General features: G+C 41.4%; 1 protein-coding gene across 3 annotated transcripts in view; it reads right to left on the reverse strand.

The window, feature by feature from the left end:
- Nucleotides 1-2,982: 2,982 nt before the first annotated feature.
- MREG (melanoregulin) overlaps nucleotides 2,983-27,510 on the reverse strand; it is a 73,408-nt gene continuing 48,880 nt past the window's right edge. For 2 of the 3 annotated variants that reach the window (XM_055290550.2, XM_063645705.1), the window contains exons 3-5: nucleotides 6,735-6,825; nucleotides 5,281-5,444; nucleotides 2,983-4,717 (exon numbers count right to left, since the gene is read on the reverse strand). In XM_055290550.2, the coding sequence (XP_055146525.1) occupies nucleotides 4,583-4,717; nucleotides 5,281-5,444; nucleotides 6,735-6,825 (390 nt within the window). In that variant the 3' untranslated portion in view covers nucleotides 2,983-4,582. Of the gene's footprint in view, nucleotides 4,718-5,280; nucleotides 5,445-6,734; nucleotides 6,826-20,294; nucleotides 20,454-27,510 lie in introns of all 3 variants that reach the window. The other variant, XM_055290549.2, reaches the window with a different exon arrangement.

Raw genomic sequence — 27,510 nt, forward strand, 5'->3', positions numbered from 1 at the left:
ATTGGAAAGTAGTCAGATAAATTGGTTTCTGCTGCTATCACTGCAGTTCTTTTCCAAAAGTTACTGCCATTAGTCAGATAACTCCTAGGGAAACTTACATTTAATGTCCTCACTAAAGAAAAGACACTTGACGATGGTCTTGAAAAACCATCACATTGGAAAATATGTGCTAGTGATTGTATTGGCAACTCAGATACTGTCACAGTTGGGTTCCCCGAGGGAAATTATTTTGAAATGGAGATTGACATGAAAGAAGTCTATTAGCAAATTCCTGTGCAGGAGAGAAGGAAGACAGGCTTGGGGAAAGGGAGAGATTTTACTAAAATGTAGTCACAACAAAAGCCTCAGCCAACCTAATAGGGAACTCTCAAGCAATGTAAGGGTATGTGTGTTGTGTGTGTGCGCGTGTGTGTGTGTGTGTGTGTCCATCACAAATACGTTCTATCTCAATTGAATACAGTTTTTGATCTACCATTCTGATGGGTAGAGAAAGAAAACATTTGACAGATCAGTGGCCACAAACCATGTAGCTGACATTGTCTTAGTCTATTCTAGCCAAGGTTTCACATGTGGTACAGATGCTGCAGTTACGGTTACTACTTGGCTGAGTTTTCAATAGTCCACTTTCATCCTCCAGTGTCTAGTTTTTATAGAGGTCAGAGTGGTGAATTAAATGGAATTATGATAAGGCTCAACATTCCCACACGCTTTAGGTCTGGAAGGGTAGCACTAATCTCTGCCTTCATGTGGGATGGAATATTAATTTTGGTTTACTATCTTGGCCAGGAGGTGGGGCAGTTTCAGAGGCTTCCACATGGCTTTCCCTTTAAGAAAATTCTAACACACACACCAAGAAAGGAATGGCGGTTCTGTCAACTCCCAAGTATGTTCAGTCTGATTATTTATCCTGAAAGTAAGGAGATGACAGGGAATCTAAGTAGGGGGATGATTATTTATTCTGAAAGTAGTAGTCGACAGGGAGACTACCACTGGGTAGAGCCGTGAATTCAGTGGACCTAGTGTTAAGTAATACCTGGAAAAGAATTCCATTTATTACCTGAATCCCATATGCCTCTCACTCCAAAAGGTGGACTCTAGTGATACTCTGGTCCTGAAGTATCAATGTCAGCTTGGACCTTGTGTCCCAGAGCCCTCAGATTATTCATGTACTCCCCTTCCCCAGCGTACAGTTATCCAAGTAAATAACCATAGGGACATCATTGCCATACACACTTGCAGTGGTTTTACAAAGACCTTCTTGGAGACCCAGACTTTCCTTCAATCAGCAGTTTCTGCATTTGGAAAATAACAAAGGTCTGAAAATTTGGCAAAAGATTATAACCTTTTATTAAGGTGGCTGTGTCCTATCTCCTGATCACCCATCCTTGGGGTCTTTTGAAGGTATCATTTGAGCAATACTCATTTTAGACCTATTTTGCTCCTAAAGATGGCATGTTCCATTAACTGTCTCCAAAGCTCTGTGCAGGAATCCTTCAACCTGGCCACTCATTGTGATAGCTGTATCAATTTGGCTTCTGATAGTGACTCACTGCCATTGGGCCTCTGTTCTTCCACGTCCATTGCTGTCAGTGAGCTCACTTCTGTAACAGCATCTGGCCTTCAGAACTGCCACTGAGCTTCTCAGGGATGCTGGTGCCCTCTCACCAGTGCATTCCTTATCCCTTTAGTACATGTGTCTTCTGTGCCTTCCTGGGTGTCCCTTTGCCCTTAAGAAAACATAAATAATATTCTGTGCAATACATCCATGAACTGTAAAACCAGGTGTTTGATCTACTAGTTAGAGGGTTTTTCCCCAGTGCATATTAAAATAAATATTAATATAAAAACTTCCATCCATCTACCACCCCAAATCAACCTGCATACACAGATGAGCCTTTAAGAAGTACTAAAGTAAGAAAATTAAAAAAACATAAAAGGGCACTAAAGTAGTCGACAGGGAGACAAAAAGTGGGAAACTCTCTGGCCTTCCACACATCTGTGGCTGCTGGTCCTGCCAAGCACACTGTGACATATGCAGTGGCCACCTGAGGCCCCCCTGTGCCTCTCTCATGCACTGCCATGTCCACTGGACTTAACACACATCTAATCCTTGACTGGCTTTAGGATGATGGGAGGCCCTTAAACCCATGAGTGTTTCAGCCTCTCTGCCCTTTAATTTAAAGGGATTATGGAAAGAATATCTATCCCTTCTTATGTCGGAAATATAACACACATCCAGCTGAAAAGTAAATACAGGAGTCTTTTAATTCCTTATAAGGAAAATTTCCTGGATAATTCCATGTATTTTAATAATCACAGAGATAGTCCTGTCCTTATTCATTATCAAAAATACCGTGGTAACAATTTATAGATGCACACAATCTCACCTATTTTGACATAAAAAAGGCAGAAAGGCAAAACACAAATTCTGAGACAGAGAGTGAAACAATACAACATCCTTAGATTTATTTATTTTATTGTTTGTTTCACTGTTCGAATGTTTATCTTGCAAGAGCCTACAGAATTGAGAGAAAATATCTGCAGGCTAATTTTACATAACATGAGACAAAGATTAAGCACTAAATATAAAATATAAAACTTTTAGCTTACTTATTAAACTAGGAAGAATTTTCCAGAAACACAGCAGTTAAATTGGTCTACAATGCATTAATAAATGGAGAACATGGATCTCGCCTATGAAATGTTTTAAACATTGTGGACACTACCAAAAAGCTCATTGGTATATAAAAATTTTCAAGTCACAGTCCTCTAAGCAGACTAAATACAAGTTAGTTTTTAACCTGAATTCAGAAGTGCAAAATCTGTAAAAATAAAAATATTGCCATTGTTCTCAGCAATCTATGGATTAACCTTACAAATCCTTAAAGTCTTTTCAGTAACATGAACCATGATCTCTTGGTAAGTTCCTTGCTTAAGTGGCAAGTAACTTTTGAAGCTGGACTTCTCAATCTGTAGAGAGAAGCAAGCTGCATTCGCAGCATTGCTCCCTTTTGAAAATTATCTTCTGAACAGAAGAAGGTCCAGCAAAGATCTTCAATGCAATACTCCCTGCATATGTGCAAGTCTGCATGAGAGGTCACCCCACAGGTGCAGCTGCCAGCCAACGAATCAGAAACAGATGAAAGACGAGAGAAGAAAACAGAGGTCAAACATTCCAGTTTACAAATGCTATTCCAGACAAAATGCCAAGGGCTTGGCCGGGCGTGGTGACTCACGCCTGTAATCCCAGCACTTTGGGAGGCTGGGGCAGGCAGATGACGAGGTCAGGAGATCGAGACCATCCTGGCTAACATGGTGAAACCCCGTCTCTACTAAAAATACAAAAAATTAGCTGGGTGTGGTGGCACGCGCCAGTATTCCCAGCTACTCCAGAGGCTGAGGCAGGGGAATCACTTGAACCCGGAAGGCAGAGGTTGCAGTGAGCCGAGATTGCACCACTGTACTCTAGCCTGGGCAACAGAGCGAGACTCCATCAAAAAAAAAAAAAAAAAAAAAAAGCCAAAGGCTTTTGGAATAGAAATGGACAATATATAAAGATGAGAGAACCAGATATCAATAATGTTGGGAATTTAAAATGCATGTGCCACACATGAGCACATAACTCTTTAAATGCAGCTGTAGGAAGTTCCATTTGGGTCTCCCTTCTGAGCAGCACTCCTTGTCATTTCTTTTTTTTTTTTTTTTTTTTTTTTTTTTGAGACGGAGTCTTGCTCTGTCGCCTAGGCTGGAGTGCAATGGTGCAATCTCAGCTCACTGTAACCTCCACTGCCCGGGTTCAAGCGATTCTCCTACCTCAGCCTCCTGGGTAGCTGGGATTACAAGCGCATGCCATCACACCTGGCTAATTTTTGTATTTTTAGTAAAGACCGGGTTTCACCATGTTGGTCAGGCTGGTCTCGAACTCCTGACCTCATGATCCACGCACCTTGGCCTCCCAAAGTGCTGGGATTACAGGCATGAGCCACTGCGCCCAGCCATTCCTTGTCATTTCTATCATCTGATACATCTATACTTCTGAATAATCATAACTGATAATCAAAGAGATGCCCTGACACCCTCCAAGGTTCTACAAGGTGACCAAATCAGAGAGGTCACATCATGCCTAGTATTATTTTGGGGTTAGCATACATTTTATAATAATTATTTTAAAACTGGCAATCCATTTTGGGACTCAATGACAGCTCTCTCTATTAATCATATTGTTTTATTAACTGAAATAGTCCACTCAGTCAGTAGGATTAATAATCAGAGATTATGACACAACCAAAACCAAAGCTGGGGCAACGGGCTCTCACAATGGAAGCACCCATTATGAACTATCCATCTGACCAACTCTTTAACTTTCTTCCTAAATGTGAGATCACCAAGGCGTTTCAGTGCAGCCTGCACAATTCACGGGGCAGGGTCCTCAGATTAAAGACTTTACATTTATGTAGAATTCAGTATCATTTGTCACTAAGCAAACTCTATTTGCTCACTCTCTTCTACATGTAATTGTCCAACTTTGGTTGACTGCTGAGTCCTCATGGAAGAATTCCCATTCTGCCCCTGAGCCTCTCCTTTAGGGACTTGGAAATGGAAGATAGTGCAGTTCTTTCTGGTCATCTGCCAGGCATGGAACCCCAGGCTTCCTGGGGTAAGTTCGACGAGCAAGCTTAAAGAACTCTTCTGCAGCATCAAGTGCAATGAGACGGTCCTGCAAAGACAAACAACAAACCAAAAAACTGCTGGCAAGATAGGAACCAAGACATGTCGATGGGAAAAAGCAATCTAACAACAAAACCCACCCTGGAGACGACAATGAGCAAGTAAGACGTTTATTAATTTTTTCCCAACAAATGTAGAGACAAGCCTTAATCCTTTAGTTACATTATCCAAGAAATATTTCCCCACTCCTTAGCGTCCTTTCAGATTATTTTTTAGTCTTATAGGTTATATAAACAATACTTCTCACATCTCTTTGACCTACAAATGGTTCAGAAAATAGACGACACAGTAGAATTCACTGAAAAATACAAACTCTTGAGCTGGAACCCAAGCCTCAGTAGGTCTACGTGTGATACAGAAATCTGAACTTTTAAAGCTCTTTAGGTGATTCTGATGCTGTGGGCCGCTGGGAACCAGAGTATATAATGCCAGCATCTGCCACCTCATATGTGATAGTGATGGTGGTGTTGGAATACGGAGGATAGTGAATAGTTTTAAAAAGGCAAACAATTAAAGCAAAATTAGGGCAAATGAAAAAAAGCATCCACTTACCACAACAAAGAGATATCTCTCTGAGAGCTCCCAACTTGTTGGGAAAATACTGGTTTCTTCAGCCAGTTTTAACAACATCTCTCGAGCTTTCCTTGTGTTTTTAGAATCACTGATGGTGCTGAGTTTAGTCACTGACAACAAAGAGTCAGCTTCCTTTTGAAAACCTAAGGTAGAAAAATGGACCACTCGAGTAAAGTAGTCCCAAGTTAACAAGTGTCCCGCAATACGGTCCCAGCAGGAGATTACGAACAGACGCATGTGGATTCTGTACAAGCATAAAGCATCAGAAAACTGAAGCCGAAGGCACTATTCCATGTGCTGCCTCCCAGATCCATGCAATTGGCAGGATATTTAATTACAATTCTTTTGGTATTTTTTTCTCTTTGTTAACTTTTCCCTCAGAGCCTCAGATACTCATCCACTGGCTGCTTGTCACCTTGTTTCTGGTTTGAAGCCCTCTTTCCTGTCCTCTCTACTCTTTACCTTCTCCCCTGTCCCCAGAATTCCTACCTGCCTCCCAGCCTGCAAAGTGGTTCCCTCCAGGCTGTCCTTCTCCAAACCTAGATTTCCTTCCTCAGGGTAATATGATTAGCTGGTAAAAATCACTTACCCAAAAGTATAAAGGACTCAAAGACTTAAATCTACTTGGAGTAACTTACATTGTTTAAAAAAAAAAAAAAGGCTATTAGCTCACAACAATACTGGATATGCAAAGAGGGCAGAGGTCCTATCCCATCCCACTGCATGCCAACCAAAGCCATAGAGACTGGTCACATGGCACCCCACGCTTGGAAAGTGATGATGCCAAGATGTCATGCTCTCTTTCAAAGCAAAAGGATCAAGGATTTCAGAACTGATAAATTCACTTTTTAAACATTGAAGCAGGATATTTTATAATGTGGGGGCCACATTTATTGTATCACAATCCTGGGAGAACTGAGAAAAATCATTATCATTAACTATTAGTGATGAGGGCAGGTATCTACCTTAATGCCACAAGTATTTTTCCCAACCTCGAAGTTTTCTTCCATATTTCTTCTGAAATTCTACACTGAGTTTTGCTGTCTGTCTTGCAAACAATATTTCTCCCAACCTGCTTCATCTTACAAAGCTATGACTAATTGGCCAACACCCCCATCTAATTAAATTAATGTACAATGCCAAAAAAGTAAATGGTAGTGCCCACATGACTGCACTGGCCTGTGTACCCTATACCAGGGACAGATGGAGTAACACATGGCAGAGCGTGTCCTGAAGACATGGACTGGTGACAACAGAAACATCAGGCATTTATGCTTGAGGATATAAGAGCAAGATTGGGAAAATAATTAGTACACAGCAGCCTTAATTAGTCAATTTTTGACATTCCATTTATAAAAACCATGGTGGAGAAATTGAAGAATAATGATCACAACTAGTTATTTTTACCATTTCACAATCTCTTTCAGACTTACCTAAATCTTCTAAGATGCGCTTCCATCTGTTTCTTACTTCCCTTCGAACCTGCCGCAGGGTATGGATATCATAGTTGAGTTTCTGCCACTCCTGTAGGAAAATAAAAGTTTAGTTTTATTTATACCCCTTGGCTTAAACCTCTATCTCATTCCCAAACTTCATGCTGCCTAAACACATGGCTCTTCTCTTTTATTAATCTTCAAAGCATGCCTAAAAGAAGAGAAGGAAATGGATGAGATAAAGTTGATATGAATAGTATCAGCTTCCACTGCTGGAGAATCTGCTCTGCACCAGGTGATATGGCACCTTGCATAAATTATCTTACTAAAACTCTTCCTATTACATATTCTCTCAACTTAGTGATCTCACCTGTAAAGTGGAGTTAACAATGATAAATATTCCATTTAAGAATGTTATAAAGATTGATGGCATACAGAAAGCACAATATCTGCACACAGTGAGCACCTAATAAAATCTATGTTATTAAAGCCATTTTATAGATACAGTAACTGAGGCCCAGAGAGCTTCCTTGGCTAATCCAATGTCATCAGCCAATAGGTATCAGAATAGATATTTGAACCCAAGTCTGGCTCCAAAGTTCATAAGAAACTGACACACACAAAAAAATCTATGTCTCCCTTTGTAGTCAGAATAAAGTAGACCTGAAAATCCCAAGTTTCTTGATTCCTGGGCAATGCTTCCTTCACCATATCTCAGCAACATTCTTTTTTATTCATTTTCCTTTGATAGGATGAATCTGTCACAAATTCAACTTTATCAACGATTAAAGCTCTTTATCAGTCCTATGTATAGGAGGCCATCATGTTGTTCCAATACAGAACTTGAATCTTTTAGAAGCATTAGGATCTTTATTGAGGTAAGTGTGCCTTTAAAATGTCATAGAAATTTGTTTTTAAGAAGCCTTGTCACTATGGAGCAGTCATTTTTTAGAGTATACCTTTTACTATTTCTTAGCAAAGACATTAACCACACAGCTATCCTAATGCACAGCCCAAAAGAACATCATTCTAAATGTTCAATTTAGGACTCAAGTTATATATTTTGACTCCTTTAACTGAAAATGTTTCAATGATGCCATTATTTCTCTACTAAGTTCTGTTCGAGGCTTGCCTTGTTGATTGCTCATCAACTCATGACTGGTTAAGAAAAAACAATTTAGCTGCCATTCGCAAATGTTTATAGATACCACTTGGAAAAAGAAAAGCTAGCAAAACAAATTGTGTTTTGTTACGACTGCATTTTAGATCTTGAATCTGAGGATATGCCATCAGCAGGGCATGGGCTTTCAGCTATTTTCTAGAAGTCAAGAAGCGGCAAGTTTGAACACTTTCGCCTGGTCCTCTTTTATTTTACCAAAGGCATGTTGAACGTGCATGAGCACATGTGCATGGTGATTGGGGTCAGGGACAAAGTCTGTGACCTTGGAAGAGGGCAAAGTTAACTAAGTCATATAAGAAATATGCAACCCTGGCCGTATCTTCAGCATCATGTTAAAGCATACCTATCTAATCCCCCACAGACTATATAAAGTTGTAGGGGGAAAAACTCAAGTACTGCTGTCTTCATTGGATGGGCCTTATTATACGTACTTGGCCACTCAGTATAGCATATTGGAAAATACTGTGGGTGCTGAGCCTGAGTGTCTGGGTTCGAATGCCAGCTGTTATTTACTGACAGCCTGACTTCAGGGAATTTCTTAACCTCGCTGTTCCTCAATTGCCTCATCTGCAATATGGGGATAATAAAACTACCTACCTACCTCATTGGCTTATTGTGAGGATCAAATGAGTTAATACAAGCCCTTAAAATGGAGGTTGGTCCACATGCTTCTCCAAATCAGTGTAGCACAATTAAGAAACAATCCTAGGTCAAGGATGCTGGCTCACACCTCCAATCCCAGCATTTTGGGACACAGAGGTGAGCAGATCACTTGAGGTCAGGAGTTTGATACCAGCCTGGCCAACATGGCAAAAACCCTGTCCCTACTAAAAATAATAATAATATTACAAAAATTAGCTGGAGGTGGTGGTGCACACCTGTAATCCTAGCTACTCAGGAGGCCGAGGCAGGAGAATCGCTTCAACTCAGGAGGCAGAGGTTGCAGTAGTGCGTCGAGATCACACCACTGCACTTCAGCCTGGGCAAGAGTGAGACTCTGTCTTAAAAAAAAAAAAAGAGGGCCAGGCGTGGTGGCTTACGCCTATAATCCCAGCACTTTGGGAGGCTGAGGCGGGTGGATCACTTGAGGTCAGGAGTTCGAGACCAGCCTAGTCAACATGGTGAAACCCCGTCTCTACTAAAAATACAAAAAAATTGCCGGGCGTGGTGGTGTGCGCCTGTGGTCCCAGCTACTCAGGAGGCTGAGGCAGGAGAATTGCTTGAACCTGGGAGGCAGAGGTTGCAGTGAGCCGAGATCACGCCACTGCACTCCAGCCTGGGCAACAGAGCAAGACTCTGTCTCAAAAAAAAAAAAAAATCCTCCAGGACTCAGAATTATTTCTACTATGAGCACGGAGGACATGATACATTACATTATGCAGTATGCAATTTGTGAGGACCTCCACAAGAAAAATTTCTCTGCTCTAAGTATCAGATGGTTTATCTTTCCTAAAAATTATTTCATCCTTCTGGATGTTGTAAATTTTATAACTGATCTGTTTCCACTTGTGCCTGAAAATTTCAAGTCCTTTCAGGAAAAAAAAAAAAAAAAAAAAATATATATATATATATATATATATATATATATATATACATACAGTATTGCACAAGCATTTTTGAATTACTTCAATTTCTGGCTACTTTTTGTGTCTTTATTCATATTTTCCTCTTTCTTTCCTGTCTTATTCTAGTTTATCTTATCTCACTACACTTTCATGTAAGTTGCCTTAACTCCTTTTAGATAAAAAGATGGCAATAAAATAAACGAAATATTAGGCAGAGCTACACTGTGCTTATTCTCAATGAAAATGACCCTGCTTTCTGGACTTCATGAAAAGTGACCGGATTCTTAGTCACACTTGATTAGAGACCAACTCAATCAATCCACGGATGAGTGGCCTCATATGTTCACACAACTTTAGCTTATGAAACAAACCACTAGGTGGCTTCGCCAACTTGCAATTAAAGGTCTCTATCAATTTTTCTTTTAGCTCCTTAGGCTGATGTCTTAGGCCTTGTTGTAAGTGCAGCCAAATCTCTGTTTTTCAGAGACTCATTCATCATTGGATCATCCAGGCTTTGACTTTTAAAACATCCTTCCCTTCCTGCTGTCCATCTATTAGTCATTTTGCTATTCCTAAATATCTACAATGAATGTCATACGCATTCATTCAGTTTCAGTGTCTGTTACTCTGATAAAACATTTCATGGGGAAGCAACACATAACTAATAATATGAGATTAAAGATCTGCTAAGGATGGATCCATAGTTGATGCATCTTTGGATCCCACCTTCCTCTACCATGGTTTGGGGACAGCTTGCACATGACAGGTGCTTGTTAAAATTAGTGGAATGAAACTACGGATGTCATACTTCCATACTATTACTATCTTCTTTTGACAGAATAGTCATGAATAATTATACATGAAAGTATCTGGAAATTTTATGCAAAATTTAAAGCTCTAAAACCAGTAGAAGTTGGTAGGGTTTTAACTAAGAATAGGCACTTGATTAAATAATTGGTAAGAGGAGAATCTGGATTCCTCTTAAACATGTGACTCCAAAGAATTGGATCTTGATATGGTTGGGTCTGTGTCCCCACCCAAATCTCATATCGAATTGTAATCCCCATGTGTTGAAGGAGGGGCCTGGTAGGAGGTGACTGGATCATGGAAGTGGTTTAGCACCATCCCCCAGTGCTGTCTCGTGATAGAGTTTTCACAAGATCTGGCTGTTTGAAAGCGTGCAGCGCTTCCCCCTTCTCTCTCTCTCTCTCTCTCTCTCTCTCTCTCTTTCTCTCTCTCTCTCTCTCCTGCCACCATGTGAAAAGGTGCTTGCTTCCCCTTCACCCTTTCGCCATGAGTGTAAGTTTCCTGAGGCCTCTCACCCATGCTTCCTGTACAGCCTGTGGAACTGTGAGTCAATTAAACCTCTTTTCTTCATAAATTACCCAGTCTCCGGTGGTTCTTTATAGCAGTGTGAGAACAAGCTAATACAGATTGAAATGCAGCAAATGAAAAATAGTAATGTAAAAAATTTTATCCACTTACATCTCTCCACAACTAAAGAAACTAACTCCCCTACTCCCTGGCGTTAGAGTAAGTCTTCTGATGTCCCTCTCCAATTTTTAAATTGTAACGATTTTTTAAGCTTGAAACAAATAATTTGAAAATAACAGTTAAAGGTCAATTACATATTCTTCCCAAGTGACTTCAATGCAATTCTACCAGACATCAAAAGTTAAAGTCTTATTTTCTAAAATAATATTTTATTTGTTTCTCCTTAATTTCTGAAATAATATATTGTGGTCAATGTGATGCCATGGCCCTGAACTTTAACAATGGCTCAATTAGCAAAGGTGTAGCAAAAGAAAACATATTGAGCTAATTTCATAAGATACCTGAGAACAAGTCAAACTGAAAAACATAATTGGAATCAATAACTGAAGATGTTTATAGCTGAATTCTTGGGGTTTTTTTCCTCATCTGTTGTTGGCCAAATCAGATTGGGGATGCTAGATAAGAAGGTTGAGGCAACAAGATGAAAGGCAGAAAGAACTCAATGTCCTGCCACCATTAATGGCTAATTCTCCTCCAGCTTTAGATCCCCAGGAGCTGACCTTGACCTTGAGTCCTCATTTAAGCTCCTCAGATCACTTTCTCATGCATAAAACTAAAACAACATTTGATTCTTTGACCAGCATTTCCCCATTTCCCCTACCCTCTATCCCCTGGCAATGACTGTTCTACTCTGCTTCTACGGGTTTGACTTTTTTAGATTCCACATATAAGTGAGATCATGCAGTAATTGTCTTTCAGTGCTTGGCTTATTTCACTTAGCACAATGACCTCTAGGTTCATCCATGTTGTCACAAGTGGCAGGATTTCCTTCTTTGTTAAGGCTGAATAGTATTCCATTGTGATGTATTTACCAAATTATCTTTATCCATTCATTCATCCATAAACACTTAAGTTGTTTCCATATCTTGGCTATTGTGAATCATGCTGCAATGAACATGGGGGTACAGATATACATCTCCATAGTGTATATATGGTCACTATAGTTAATAATACTGTATTGTTTACTTGGAATTCAATATGATTTTAATTGTCCTTACTGCACACATGCATGTGCACACACACACAGATGGTAGCTATGAGTGGTAATGGATGTGTTAATTAATTTGACTGTGGCAATCACCACACAATGTATATGTATATCAAAGCATCATGTTGTATATCTTGAATATATATAATTTTCACTTGTCAATTAAATATTTTAAAATTAAAACACAGCGTTTGATTCTCATCTGTATTACTGAGTTTGTAGATAAATGGGATTGTTTAAAAGTACTTTTTATTTCTTATAAAAAAGGTGACTTATACACTTAAAGAAATATATTCTAACAATAACTTACATATATTTTAAATCATCTTAAACTCTTAGGAACAACTTCAAAAGAGATCAATTTATTTTTAATTATAAAAATAATATAATCACATAGAAATAAAATATCAAAGAGGACAGAAAGATACAAAATGAAAACTAGAGGTTTTCATTTTTCATTTAATCCTCTTCTTCCAGTCTAATTCCTCAGAGATAGCTATTGTTGAACATTTCCTCTTCTTCTTTTTCTGATAGCTACTTCCATAACTCCAAGAATAGGCTTATACTTCCAATTTCTCATGTGTTAACTTTAAACTTCCTTGTACTCCCTCTATGAACAAAGAGTAACTTAGCTTTTCCTCTGTGCACACATGTGCTCTCTCCCTCTCTCCCCCTCTCTCTCTCCTATCTCATTGCAAAGGAGGCTGGAAAAGTGAGGAAGCAGATTATCAATAGCACTTTGGACCAACCGCGATTCATCCCTTAAGGTTGGCACCTTGCTGCCCCAAACAAAAGCTGGATTCTGATGGCAAGGAAGAAAGAAAGGGCATGAACACCGGGGCAGCTAAAATGTTTGCCACATGTAATATGATGTTTTCTTTGCCAACATCTGTTATCCCCTTCTCCCATCAATCTATTAAGTACACTCAGACTTTCCCTTGCAGAACAGTTATAGTCTTAGCTCTCAGAGCAGACACTGATTGGCTTATGCCAATAAACTCATTTTTGGCTGTATATTAGAATCATCCAGGGAGTGTTTTAAAATAGCCATGCATGTGATTCACTTCTCAGACCAATGACATCAGAATCCCTTGAAGGGGTTCCAGGTTTGCGATCCAGTGACCTAAGCCAACTAGCACAACCTACTGTTTCAGGGATGGGCACATAACCCAACTCAAGCCAAAAGAGAGGCAGCGAAATCCATGAAGCTTCTGGAGCAATCAGGAATGGTGTTTTCTCTTCTCCTCCACAATGTGATATGAAGGTGCAAAATCTGGAAATGCTCTCATCACTTTGACTAGCCTGAGAAGAGCTAGATTAAGCAAGAAGTAACACTCAGAGAACACAGTTGAAAGAATCACAGAGATACAGAGCCTATGGATATCCTGAGCCTCTGGGTCAATTCTCATCTGAAGTCAGACCTACTTCAGGAACTCTCTGTCATCTTAGCCAATTCCATTTGGGTTTAGACAACTGGAGTTCTTTTTCTGGCCCTTGCATTGGAAACATTCATGTCGTAAAGCCCACTCATTGAGTATTTAAAGGACAATATAGATACCACACAAAATGTTAGTTTCCTATTTTCCCACCCTCGCCCCCAGGAAAAATTTTCAGTGCATAGATTTATCTAGCAAGGAATAGATAGGGCTTACAGCGGATGCAGTGTTAATGGCTCTGCCTAGATCCCAATCTTTCTGTCCCAAAAGTGTCTTACGGAATGACACAGATATAACAGCAGCCCTTGTCTGTAGCCAGGGCTTACTTTATGGTGCCTCCTGTGAATTCTGTCCAGCAGAGCAAAGCCTCTGACTCTCATGAGATGTTGCTATAACAAAGGAGAGAGGTGGCTTACATCTAATTGGCTAATTTCTTCCAAAGATCCAAGCAAGAAGGGTCTAACTATGATTGGCTTAAGCATTCAACTCTCTTATGAAGACAGGTTGAATCCTTCTGGCTGGATCTAATAACCAGTTCAAAGTTCACTTTTGATTAAAAACTTTGAGCTAAAATCTGTTCACCATCTGAAGACCAACCATTAAGATGACCTTGTCTTTTGTCTCTCTTGGATGGTGAAAAACCATCTTCAGAGGAAGATGTTCATACTCAGACTAAAATGATCCTTACTGTATTCGATCTGTGTGCGCACACACACACACACACATACACGAAAACAACCAGAAGAGTATTGCTCAAATGTTATAGATGACACTCTGGTGAAGTTATGTAACTTGCCCCACGCCCAAGTGCAAACAGCAGCTAAGGCAGAACTCAAATCTAAGTGCATCAAATTCCAAAGCCCACAGACTCTATAAAAAAGAAGAAACAGAAAACAATGACTATTGTTATTTCCTCAAATTATGCTTCTTTTTTCTTATGCATTCACTATTTTATTTTATTTTTTTAGAGAAGGAGTTTCGCTCTTGTTGCCCAGGCTGGGGTGCAATGGCACGATCTCTGCTCACTGCAACCTCCGCCTCCGGAGTTCAAGCAATTCTCCTGCCTCAGCCTCCTGAGTAGCTGGGATTACAGGCATGCACCATAGTGCCCAGCTAATTTTGTATTTTTAGTAGAGATGAGGTTTCATCATGTTGGTCAGGCTGGTCTCAAACTCCTGACCTCAGGTGATCCACCCACCTTGGCCTCCCAAAGTGCTGGGATTACAGGCATGAGCCACTGCACCTGGCCACATTCATTATTTGTTAAGGTAATATATTTATATGATTCAAAAAATACTAAAGGCTCTGTCCCCCAGTCACTAGTGTTCTCTCCACAGGTAATTAATTTTACCGATTTTATCAGCATTTTACCCATAAACAGTAGCATATTATACCTTGCACTTTTCATTTAATAGTATGTTTTAGCAATCAGCCTGTATCAAAAATGTAAGATTTGGGCTCTTTCTTTGACTTTTTTACCATTTAGTATAGGCAGAAATGGAATAATAAACATATTTGTTTTATAGAAAATGCCCCCCATATTACAATATTTTCCTGCATGTTCCTTAAAACTTGAACATTCCTTAAGATTTTTCACTTCCTAGTCATTCTTTCCAATATCAGTGTTGAAAAGCATTAAGCTCCCACATGGATTCATGCACCATATACAACCCTTTGGGAATTTTCATTTCAACTCAAACAACAAACTAAAAGAATATGCCACACTGCTGGGACGATGACAACACTGCATTACAAAAATTAAATACATCTAAAACACAGACTAAAAATTAGAGTAGTTAAATACTTTTACTTGGAAGTGGCAGCTTCTTTGTAAAATGAATTCTTTTGAATACGATGACTGTTGTCTCTTTCCTTTCAGTTTTCACCAATTGACATCATCTTATGCTGCTGCTACTTAAAATGAAGAGGGATTATCTAAAAGATAGAAAAAATGTATTGACTGCTTCTCCAGTTTAGTTTTCTTTCATTTTGCAGGTAGTAGGAAATATCAGATAAGGTGGAGAAAGACATATAATACACAGTGGGAATCTGGATTATCAACAGCATCTAAGAAATCCTCTCATGTTTGTCTTTCACAGAGAAATGTGAAATAGATAATGCAGACTAGGATAGTTCTGCTGCTACTAAAGAGTACACAGAACTGTTGATGTCAGTCTGGAGAAAGGTCTCCAGTAATGCACCATGGGGCTCAATTTTGGAGCTGATTTTTATCAGCGATTCAATGAAGTCAAAGATCACAAAAGTAAAAAGGATTACTAGTACATAGAATCATAACGTCAAACGTATAACAAATAAAGCCTGTGAGGTACAATCTAAAGGCCAAAATTTATTAGGAATAAATAAAAATACACCCTACTTTTAGGTTGAAAAAAACCAACACAGCCAAAGCAGCAGATCCAGGGATCGGCCTACACAGCAGTTCATGTGAAAGAAAGGCTGAGGGCTTGGATAAACCAAATGTTCCGAATCTACCCAAAATGTGGCATTCCTGAGGATTAACTGAGTTAATATATGTAAAGAGATGAGTGGTACCTAGAAAATAGTAAATACTCTGTAAATATTACATCCACCTACCTACCTATCTAATCTATCAATCCTCTACCTGCCCTTTCTTGCAGATGCCTTTAAATCCTTTTTGGGTTTTGTCAGGTGATACAGAAAATAACATATTATATTGAAAGAGCCTGTAGAAATTAAATTTCTAGAAATTAAAAATTTTATAGTACATTTCTTTTGGTGTTGTTTGTTGTTGTTTTTGAGATAGTATCTCACTCTGTTGCCCAGGCTGGAGTGCAGTGGCATGATCATGGCTCACTGCAGCCTCCACCTCCCAAACTCAAGCAATCCTCCTGCTTCAGCCTCCCGAGTTGTTGGGACTACAGGTGTGCACCACCATGTCCAGCTAATTTTGTTTATTTTTTGTAGAGATGAGGTCTCACTATGTTACCCAGGCTAGTCTCAAACTCCTGGGCTCAAGTGATCCTCCCGCCTTGGTCTCCCAAAGTGTTGGGATTACAGGCGTGAGCCACCATACATGGTCTAAAAATCATATAGTGTATTTCTGTATAAAGTATAGAAATTATACTTCAGTGTTCCAGTTGGGGAGGGCTGTGTTACCCTATGAGATGGATACCCTTAAAATCCATCTTAAGATGTGGAAACTGAGACTGAAGTAACTCCCCCAAGCACACACAGCAGGTAAGTGACAAGCTGGGATTTGAAACCCAGACAGTCTGGTTGTGCGGCTGACACATTGAGCCACCATCCACACTGCCTGTTAGAACAGGACCAGAGAGGGTGGGCAAGGGAGGAAGGAAGGAAAAAAAGCCGAAAAAATAGAGAAAAAGCAACTGATTCAAGAAAACACCAACCTGAAGCCACATCAGCTATGCCTGAGGAGGAACTAGGAAAACACAATTGAAATCTGGGGAGAAAACAGAACTTTTCTAGAGGCAGAGGATTCCCCACATCCAGCAAAGGATGCTGCCAAACCCAAGGATGTCCTTTTTCCGAAGGGTGGATTCACAGGACACAGCGCCCTGGTGCTTCCTCTGGGGACTCCAGCACTCCTCTTCCTCCTCAGAGCCAGCGGCAGGACACTCCAGCCCCTCATACTTTTCCCATCCCTCCCTCCCGCACACTCTCCTCTCCACTTTATCCCCACTTCATCTCTCAAGGAGTTTAATGAAGGTAAACCATTCCCCTCAAGAGGAAGAAAGAGAGGAGGCGGGCAGGAGCCGCAGAGGTCTGAGATTCTAAGGACTGAGGAGAGAAGGTAAATATTTGGGGCTGAGCTGTGCTTGTCTGCAGCAGGGAGGGCTGTGAGACTCCCTGATACTTTTCTGAAAGGAGGTTTCAGGCTTCTGGACTGAGAAATCCCCAGGAAGACTTACCTAAGGTACCTCCTCAGCTCTTCCCACTTCCTTCCCCCAGCTCTCATCTCAAAAGAAGCCTCTCCTTGGAAACCTCCCTGGACAGTATGCACCCTTCTTCCCCCAAGCTTGTGAGATTACAGCTTTAAAAGAACTCCTGATTCAGAACCCAGCCAAGTCCTCTTCAGAGTTCGTGCAGCAAACCAGTTTCACTCACTCACATGATGGGCTTCTTCCTCCCAGAGTTAATTAGCTGCACATTTTAACAAACACCCAAATGTTTGACTGTATTTGCCAAACCCAAGAGAAAAAGGATTCTGCAAGAAACGAGCTCACTTCTCTTCATAGGACAGCTGGCTGCACTGATGCAAGCAGCCACGGCACCCTGCCCTTAATGAACTCCTTGATCTCCTCAAGCTCCAGTTCATTCTGCATCCCTCCCTTCACTGCCAAATGGCTTAGACTGGGAGCCTCCATTGCTCTTCTCACTTCCTCCTGATCACCAGCCCCCAGCAATCTGCCTTCTTCAGGCCTGCTCTCTATGGAAAGGGCTAAGGTATTAATACTTCCTCCCCATCCCACTAGTGACCTGATTTAGGGGAGTCTTATAGTCCTTTCCAAAGACCCTCGCTGCCTCTAAAGCATTTAATCCTGATGGCCATACCCTTCTTAACATGCCTTTCTAGGTTTCTATGGGAAAGGGAAAGGAGATGAGCATTTATTAAGTGCCCACTGAGTGCCATGGGTAGTAAGTCCCCCACCACCCTGTGAGGGGGGTATTAGTATCCCTATTTTGGGGAGGAAAGTGACAGTATCCTGCCTAGAGTCTAAGCCAAGAGGAGCTCTGGGATTTGGGATCTGCTGCCTCTAAAGCACATCCTCCAGCTGATCCCCCTCACTCTCAGCTCTCTTCCCTCTGCTGGTTCCTCTTCCTTCATCTCTTGCTTTGCAGTCCTTTCCTAAGGCTCTGTCTTAGGTCTTCTTCTCACCCCTACCTCCCTAGATAATTTCCCCTAATGCCTCAATTTCTCTTGTCATTACTTCTCTCTAGTGACTCCTAAGTCTCTTACTTTAGTCCTCACCCCAAGCCTTGGCTCCAGGTCTCAATTTCCACCTTTCTGCTGGATGTGTCCAAGTGGACGGGCTGCTCACATGTGGATGAGCCCAGTCAGACTTCACCATCCTCCCTCAAGTCACCCTTCCACTTTATGTTCCCAACTGTGTCAACTGCTGCTCACTCCCTTAATCCCATCTTCCAAATCTAAGCCAGCCACCTCAGCTTGTTGATTTTCCCTCTGCACAAGTTTCTTACTCTTTTCTGCCTTAATTGGCCTGAATGCCTGCAGAAACTGGTTCCTCTGCTTCCAGAAGCTAAATTCTCCAATCTCCTCCCAACCTGCTGTCTTCCAAAGATGAGGTTGGGTCACTTCCCTCCCTGAAAACTTCAGTTGTTCCATACCGCTTACTGAATAAAGTTTCAATCCCAAGAAGGTTACCCATGATCTGACCTTTCTGGTCTTGTTCCCAATGACAGCCCTCCACACACAGTCTGCCTCTGACACTTGGGACCATCACTCTATCCTCCAGCACACCTTGAACCTGCATGCCTCTACCATGTTCATTCATGGCCTCCTTCTTCTGTGATCTAAATCCTACTCACCCTTCAAGGCTCAGCTCAAATGCCACCACCTCTGAGAAGTCTCTGCTGTTCTTACCAATTGAAAGTAAACTGCTGCTTCCTTTGAACTTCCTCAGTTCCTTTATGAAAATTTTTGTAGAGTTACTAACTGTATAGATACTTCCTTTTTTTTTTTTTTTTTTTTTGAGACGGAGTCTCGCTCTCTCACCCAGGCTGGAGTGCAGTGGCGCAATCTCGGCTCACTGCAAGCTCTGCCTCCTGGGTTCACACCATTCTTCTTCCTCAGCCTCCCGAGTAGTTGGGACTACAGGTGCATGCCACCATGCCCAGCTAATTTTTTGTATTTTTAGTAGAGATGTGGTTTCACCATGTTAGCCAGGATGGTCTCGAACTCTTGACCTCATGATCCGCCCACCTCAGCCTCCCAAAGTGCGGGGATTATAGGCATGAGCCACCACACCCAGCCAAGATACTCTTATACCATAGGTATCTGTAATGTCTCCTTTATTACCAGAGTATAGGCTACCTGACCACAAGAACTGGGATTTGCCCAGGTCCTACCCAGTGCTTTGTACACAGCAGGTCCTCCAGTGGGGCTGCTGAACTGCACCGCACATCATGATGCATGTAAAAGCCAAGTTCTGGCTGTGCTCAAGTGCCTATTGTGAAGATAGAAAGCTGCACTAAATTTTATTGGCAAAAGCCACTTGGGCTATAATCCATGTGAATTCTGAACAAGGCAGGTTTATATAATTAAGATATTTGGGTCGGGTGCAGCGGCTCACGCCTGTAATCCCAGCACTTTGGGAGGCTGAGGCAGGAGGATCACAAGGTCAGGAGATCGAGACTATCCTGGCTAACATGGTGAAACCCCATCTCTACTAAAAATACAAAAATTAGCCAGGCGTGGTGGTGGGCGCCTGTTGTCCCACCTACTTGGGAGGCTGAGGCAGGAGAATGGCATGAACCCGGGAGGTGGAGCTTGCAGTGAGCTGAGATGGCGCCACTGCACTCCAGCCTGGGCGACAGAGCGAGACTCTGTCTCAAAAAAATAAAAAAATTTAAAAAATTAAAAAAACACCTGGGCCTGGACGGTGTCAAGGAGGGTACCCTCTTCCAGCACTACAAAAGCTGACTCTCTGCATCTACCAGGCATGGTGTGCAAGCGAAAAAGATAAGATTGTATTTCACTGTTCCTAGACAGTTGGTGCACTCGTTAACTGTCTGCCTTCACCTCAGCCCAAATGGAAAAGGATCAAATGACACAGCAAAGAAACACAGTGACTTAGAGGATAGGCAAAAGACTGGACTAAGCTTGGAGTAGCGGTTGGCAGGGGGTGGAGGCCAGGAAGGGCCTGTGCCCAGCGGTCTGGCACCTTCAGGACCTAGAGGGGCCCTCAATAACTCCCAACAATGGTTGGCTTTATGCTTTAGCTTGGATGTCCCACCATCCTGGAGCACTCCCTTTAAGAAAGGTTTGTTTGTTGGTAACCAGAGCTGATGAAAATGAGCCTTTTTGGCTGGGCAGGTCAAACTCGGATGTAGGTATCTCTCTCCATGCCTCATGAGACCTACCCATTCAGTGAGATGAGAACTAGCTTCTAGGTATCAGATTCACATGCAGGTCTCCTTTTTTTTTTTTTTTTTTGAGACAGTGTCTTGCTCTGTCACCCAGGCTAGAGTGCAGTGGCGCAATGTTGGCTCACCGCAATGTCCGTCTCCTGGGTTCAAGCAATTCTCCTGCCTCAGCCTCCCTAGTAGCTGAGATTATAGGTGCCCACCACCATGCCCGTCTAATTTTTGTATTTTATAATACAGATGGGGTTTCATCATGTTGGCCAGGCTGGTCTTGAACTCCTGACCTTAAATGATCTGCCTGCCTCGGCCTCCCAAAGTGCTGGGATTACAAGCATAAGCCACCGCACCTAGTCTCTCCTCCTTTTTGACCCAGAGCTGCCTACTTGCCCTTTCACTGAATCCCAGGAAAAACTGGGTCTTAGTGAAGTTCACGATGCTCCCAGGCCTAGGACCACCTGCTGCTCCCATCACCAGGCCCTAAGGCCCCACCCCAGATGCTCTGATACTTAAAAGATTAATAAAGTGAAATTTGGGAGCAGTTCATCTCTATATACCATGCGGAGCCTCAAACCCCAAATCACACCTTGGAGTTACTGCTTAGAGCACCTTAGACAGGCACATTCATAGCCTGGTTACTGATGCAGTCCCACCACTCTTTGCAAAGCTCAACTGTTTTGACTCTGAATCCAAGCTAGAGTTTTGACCTAGAACTGGTCAAATGTGAAGGCTGAGTAATGCTTTTTCAATTCTATTTATTTTTATTCCACGGCTCCACTTGAGTTCTGGAAACAGACTGCTTTGCAGCCAGAGGCCCCTGACCTAATTCTTTATCCTGGTTTTAACCAGATTAAGCCAAGGGAGAGCTCACAGCTCCTGCTGCCCAAGTGTGTCTGCAAAGCCACGGGAAGGGGCCACTAAGCAATAAGATTCGAGCTAGTTTTGTCTAATTTGGGGACTCCCACCTCATGTACAGTTTATGGTTAAAAGAGCAAAACTCAGGATGAGATTTTGCTAGTGCTATCAGGGGAGGGCTGGGGCTTGCCATTTTCCATGCGATATTATTATTCCTAATCAACTAGTTGGAACCACCTCCGAGTTCTGGGGCTCTGCAAGGAAGAAAGATAATTAGTTACAGCAAAGACAAAGGATAATATGACTAAATTCCTGCTCGTGGATAGAAAAAGAAGACTTACATTTCTAACAAGGCAGAAATTGCCAATTCGTTCAATTAGTTTAAGCATGTACCACTGAGAAAGGCCACTTCTTCAAAGTAGTGACCCAAATTTAGATTGAACTCTGAATCCAGAGTAGAGAAAACATCTCAAAGATCTTGCTATCCCTCCACATCCAGACCTGTGCTGTCCAATACAGCAGCCAATAGCCACACATGGCTACTGAACACCTCAATGTAGCTGGTCCAAACTGAGATGGGCTGTAAGGGTAAAATACACATCACATTTTTGAAGACTTGAGAAAAAAGGGCCAAGCATGGTGGCTCACGCCTGTAATCCCAGCAATTTGGGAGGCCAAAGCAGATGGATTGCTTGAGTCCAGGAGTTCGAGACCAGCCTAGGAAATGTGGCAAAACTTTGTCTCTACAAAATATACAAAAATTAGCCAGGCGTAGTGGCGCACAGCTGTAGCCCCAGCTTCTCAGGTGGCTGAGATAGGAGGATTGCTTGAGCCTGGGAGGTCAAGGCTGCAGTGAGCTATGATCATGCCACTGCACTCCAGTCTGGGTGACAGAGCGAGACCCTGTCTCAAAAAGAAAAAAAAAGAACGTACAATCTCTCATTAAGAGTTTTTATATTGGCCAGGCGACGCGGCTTGCACCTGTAATCCCAGCACTTTGGGAGGCCGAGGCGGATGGATCACTTGATCTCAGTTCAAGACCAGCCTGGGCAACATGGTGAAAACCCCGCCTCTACCAAAAATACTGTAGTCCCAGCTACTCAGGAGGCTGAGGTGTGAGGATGGCTTGAGCCTGGGAGGAGGATATTGAGGCGAGCCAAGATCATGATCATGCCACTGTACTCCAGCCTGGGTGGTAGAGTGAGATCCCATCTCAAAGAAAACAAACCAAAAAAAATGGAGTTTTTATATTGATTACATGTTGAAATGATAATTTTATTATATAACTGATTAAATAAGACTATTAAATTTAATTTCACCTATTTATTTTTACTTTTTTAACGTGGCTACTAGAAAATTTAAAATGACTTATATGGCTTGCATTGTATTTTTATTGGGCAATGCTGATCCACACAACATTATACTCAATCGTTTAAAGTATGGCAAAACTTGCAAAGGAATGTCTTTTTAGCCTAATACCACCAGAAAACACTCTTGTGTGGATCCTTCAGAATTGCAGGCCCTCTCCAAGTGATAGGGGAGGTGAAGATTCATCCCCCTTTTAGTCCTTTATTTGAAGCGTGTCTTTCAGTTTACAAAAATGCTTTCATACCCATAATTCGTTAACTGATAACTACACCTAGACAAACGTCATTGCTTTGAAAAGACCTCTAAGACAAGAAAGAAAGATAAATACATTTGACTAAATACAAATCTGAACTTTTATATGTGACGGGAAGGAAATAATAGTGTCTTTCAGTTTGCAAAAATGTTTTCATACCCATAATCTCACTTAACTGATAGCTACACTTAGACACGTCTCATTACTTTTAACAGACTTCCAAGACAACAGAAAAGATAAACTTCACTAGTAAAATTTTGAAGCTTTTATACAGTTAGGGAAAACATCACAATAAAATGGCAAGCAATATACCAGAAAAAGCATTTGATACAAATATAGCAAGGGGTTAATATAGAAAGTCAGGACAGGCGTGGTGGCTCACACCTGTAATCTGAGCACTTTGGGAGGCAGAGGCAGGTGGATCACTAGAGGTCAAGAGTTCAAGACCAGCCTGGCCAACATGGGTGAAACCCTGTCTCTACTAAAAATACAAAAATTAGCTTGGCCTGGAGGCCCACATCTGTAGTCCCAGCTACTCAGGAGGCCGAGGCACCAGAATTGCTTGAACCCAGGAAGTGGAGGTTGCAGTGAGCCAACATTACACCACTGCACACTAGCCTGCATGACAGAGTAAGACTCTGTCTCAAAAAGTAAAGAAAGAAAGAAAAGAACAGAAAATCACACTAATGAGAAAAGGGCATTGAGATAATTCAAAAAAAAAATCAATTAAGACATAATATACACCCTATAATAATCAAAGAAATTCTCAAACAATGAACACTGTGTTGCTATTGTTGTCTAGCCAAATTATCTATTAAAAATAAAATGAAATTGCCCAGTGCTGGAGAGGGTCTAGTGAAAGGGGTTATTTTGTATTATAATTGAGTTATAAAATTTCTGTCACTTTCTGTGAAAACTATTTGGCAGGATGTATCAAAGCATATAAAAATGGGCAAAATCTTTAACCCAAGAATTCCAGTTCTAAGAATCTAGACAGACAGACAGATAGATAGATAGATAGATAGATAGATAGATAGACAGATATCTCTTTTTAAAATGCCAGAAGAAAAATGCAATAAAACAGTACGATAGTATTTATCTTGGCTAGGATAATGTATGAGTGACTTTTTTCCTCCTGTACTTTTCAAATTTTCCACAATGCTCGTTTACTTCTTTTATAATCAGAACAGAAACTTTAAAATCCCTAAGAATGATTATTTTTAAAGCTTCCTTTGTAAACCTAATCTAGCATCTAATTAACTCAAAAATGGAAAAGTCTAGGTCTGAGTACTATAGTAACTTAAATTCATTTTAAAAGGTATTTGCTATGTTTCAGATGGCAACTCACAGACCATAACTCATCTGATTTCAAAGCTAAATGACGAGTTAATGGGTGCAGCACACCAACATGGCACATGTATACCTATGTAACAAACCTGCACATTGTGCACATGTACCCTAAAACTTAAAGTATAATAATAATAATATAAAATTAAATTAATTAATTAATTAATTTTTAAAAAAAGAATTTTGTTAAACTGAAAATCCTATTGACACATTTGCAGGTTCCTGTTCATGTCCCAGTATTCAGCCAAAAACACTGTTGCTTCTGTGGGGCATTGAATTCCAGGATCTCTGCCAGCCTCAAAGGGGAGGAGGCAGACACGGAGCATGGCAACAGCAAGAACAAGGTGACGACAAGGACAGGAGCCCCAGCAGAGTTGAGGTTATCTCGGGGGGTAGGGGAGAACATTCAGCAGAGATAGGCAGGGGATACAGTGGGAGGAAGGAAGAGAAGAAATTAGAAAGTTAAAATGTGCTTTTTTAAAAAAACCAGGCCGGGCACGGTGGCTCAAGCCTGTAATCCCAGCACTTTGGGAGGCCAAGGCGGGCGGATCACAAGGTCAGGAGATCGAGACCATCCTGGCTAACACGGTGAAACCCCGTCTCTACTAAAAATACAAAAAATTAGCCGGGCGTGTTGGCGGGCGCCTGTAGTCCCAGCTACTCGGGAGGCTGAGGCAGGAGAATGGTGTGAACCTGGGAGGCGGAGCTTGCAGTGAGCCAAGATTGTGCCACTGCACTCCAGCCTGGGAGACAGAGCAAGACTCCGTCTCAAAAAAAAAAAAAAAAAAAAAAAAACCAACAATCCTAGAAATCTGACAGTTTCTCATTCTGTAGCCCAAAAGCTTCTTGTTGTAGTGGTCAACCCTTTCCTAATTATTCTTCCAGGATACCTATCACCATGGACCCTACTTACACTTGCTCTTCCTTTGTTTGCAAGCTGTCAAGTTGTTTATCTCTGCTTGACACTGAACAATTACAGTCCTTTTTACCTTTACTCCCTAGGAGGAAGAAGTTTAAGCAGCAGGGCTGTGATCCATTCATTCACCTAAAGGGAGTAGGGGACTTGGTGAGAAGAAATGAATGATCCCAGGAAAGAAGGCAGGTGAACCAATCTAATTGCTCATCAATTGCACCTCCAGGTAATGAAAGGAATGATCCTTGCTAGGAGGAAAAACCTTGTCTACTGAATGCCCTTAGAAGGATGTCTCCGGCCAAAGGATTTCTTAGAATTGCAATACCCAAAATCTTTGAGGCATGGCTCCCTGGAAAATGTCATGTAGCCAACAAAATAATGAGGGGTATCAAATGGAGTTCTTTTATAACTTAAAAGCTTTGCACCGTACACCTTACACCCATTTAGTACTGTGAGTCAGAGGGAAAGGTCTAGGGAGGGAAAGGGGGTCCCAGGGAGACATCCTCAATGCCCCAGGCCTCTGTCTGCTTTATCTGAGCCTCTCAATTGCCTGCCTCTTTGAAATTATTAGTAAAGCTTAATGATGGGTAAAATTTACCATCCGCGTGGATCTGATTTGACAATGGGTTTTGCTCATCCCACCCTACTTCCATAGCTTGATTTCTACTTTCTAATTTTTCCATATTTTCATGACCTACCCCAGATCTTCTCAAATTACCTATATATTTTTTTTTTAAGACTTAGAGCCACAAACTAAACCACTTCCCTAATCACCCCAAGCACATCTAGAGCGCACTGTGTCCCTACAAACAAACCTGGCCACACTGACCCTTTAATAAAAGGGACAGTATGTTGTGCTTGTCAATGGCAATAGGGTTCCTTTAACAGCTGAGAATTATTACTTAAGTGTAAGCCTTGTAAAACATGTTCCTTTTTTTTTTTTTTTTTTTTTTTTTTTGAGATGGAGTCTCACTCTATCACCCTGGCTGGAGTGAGTGGCACGATCTCGGCTCACTGCAACCTCTGCCTCCCAGGTTCAAGCAGTTCTCCTGCCTCAGCCTCCCAAGTAGCTGGGATTACAGGCGTGCACCACTACGCCTGGCTAATTTTTGTATTTTTATTAGAGACGAGGTTTCACCATGTTGGTCAGGCTGGTCTCGAACTCCTGATCTCGTGATCTTCCCACCTTGGCCTCCCAAAGTGCTGGGATTACAGGCATGAGCCACCGCACCTGGCAAACATTTTCCTTTACAATTCTAGTATCCCATTCACTGCCCATTTTTACTCCCCCATAATCTTTAACTGAGCCTACAGATTCTGCCTCCCCCACTCAAGTGTTGGGGTTTACTCTTACAAACCCTGATGCCAAAAGCCTCAGGCAAAATAATCACTTAAGCTGAAGCAGTCCTGGGATTGTCTGGAAACTCACTGGTTAACACATTTGTTTATAATTACCCCAGTGTTTCCTCGCTATTATGGACATATGAATGACTCCTCACCAAGCCAGTTAGGAAGCTGCCTTGTGGATCCTGAATTCCACAGCCTTTCCCAGTTTCTGAGACCTTTACCTTGTCAGTCATCTGCCTGCCTCTTTGTCAACGTGATAGGCTTCAAACAAAGCCATTAAAACATTTCCTGTGAATTAAAACTCCAGAATATGAAAGGAAAATAGCAGAGTGGCACTAGTCCAAGACAGTATGCATTTTAATATATTTGAAAATTATAGTGCATTTTTTTCACTTAGACTAATCTCACATAATAGAGCACCGTTTAGTCACTTTTCAAAAGAAAGAAATCACCAGCAAATGAAAAATGTTTTATACCCATAAATGAAAAAGCTAGAAGATTCTCTCAATTTCTAAAGAGGATCTCTTCTTCCAAAGTATCATAAATCAGTGGGTATAAGAAGTCTTCCTCAAAGAGGAGGTTGTTAATGTGACCTTTTTGTATGAAAAATTAAATCCACACAGTCATTTGGGCCAAGTCTACTGAGCACCAAGTGGCCTCAAGTAGAGGCCAGCAAACTTTTTATGTGTATTTTATGTTGGGGTTCTGTGTGAGACATCATTTGTAGCACAAAAGCAGCCATAGTCAGTATGTAACCTCATGGGCATGACTGGGTTCCAATGAAATTTTACTTATAAATAGGCAGCAAACTGGATTTGACTCACGTGTCATAGTGTGTCCTAAGTGTGAAGGGAAACATAGCA

This window comes from Symphalangus syndactylus, chromosome 8 (assembly GCF_028878055.3).
Source record: "Symphalangus syndactylus isolate Jambi chromosome 8, NHGRI_mSymSyn1-v2.1_pri, whole genome shotgun sequence".
NCBI lineage: Eukaryota > Metazoa > Chordata > Mammalia > Primates > Hylobatidae > Symphalangus > Symphalangus syndactylus.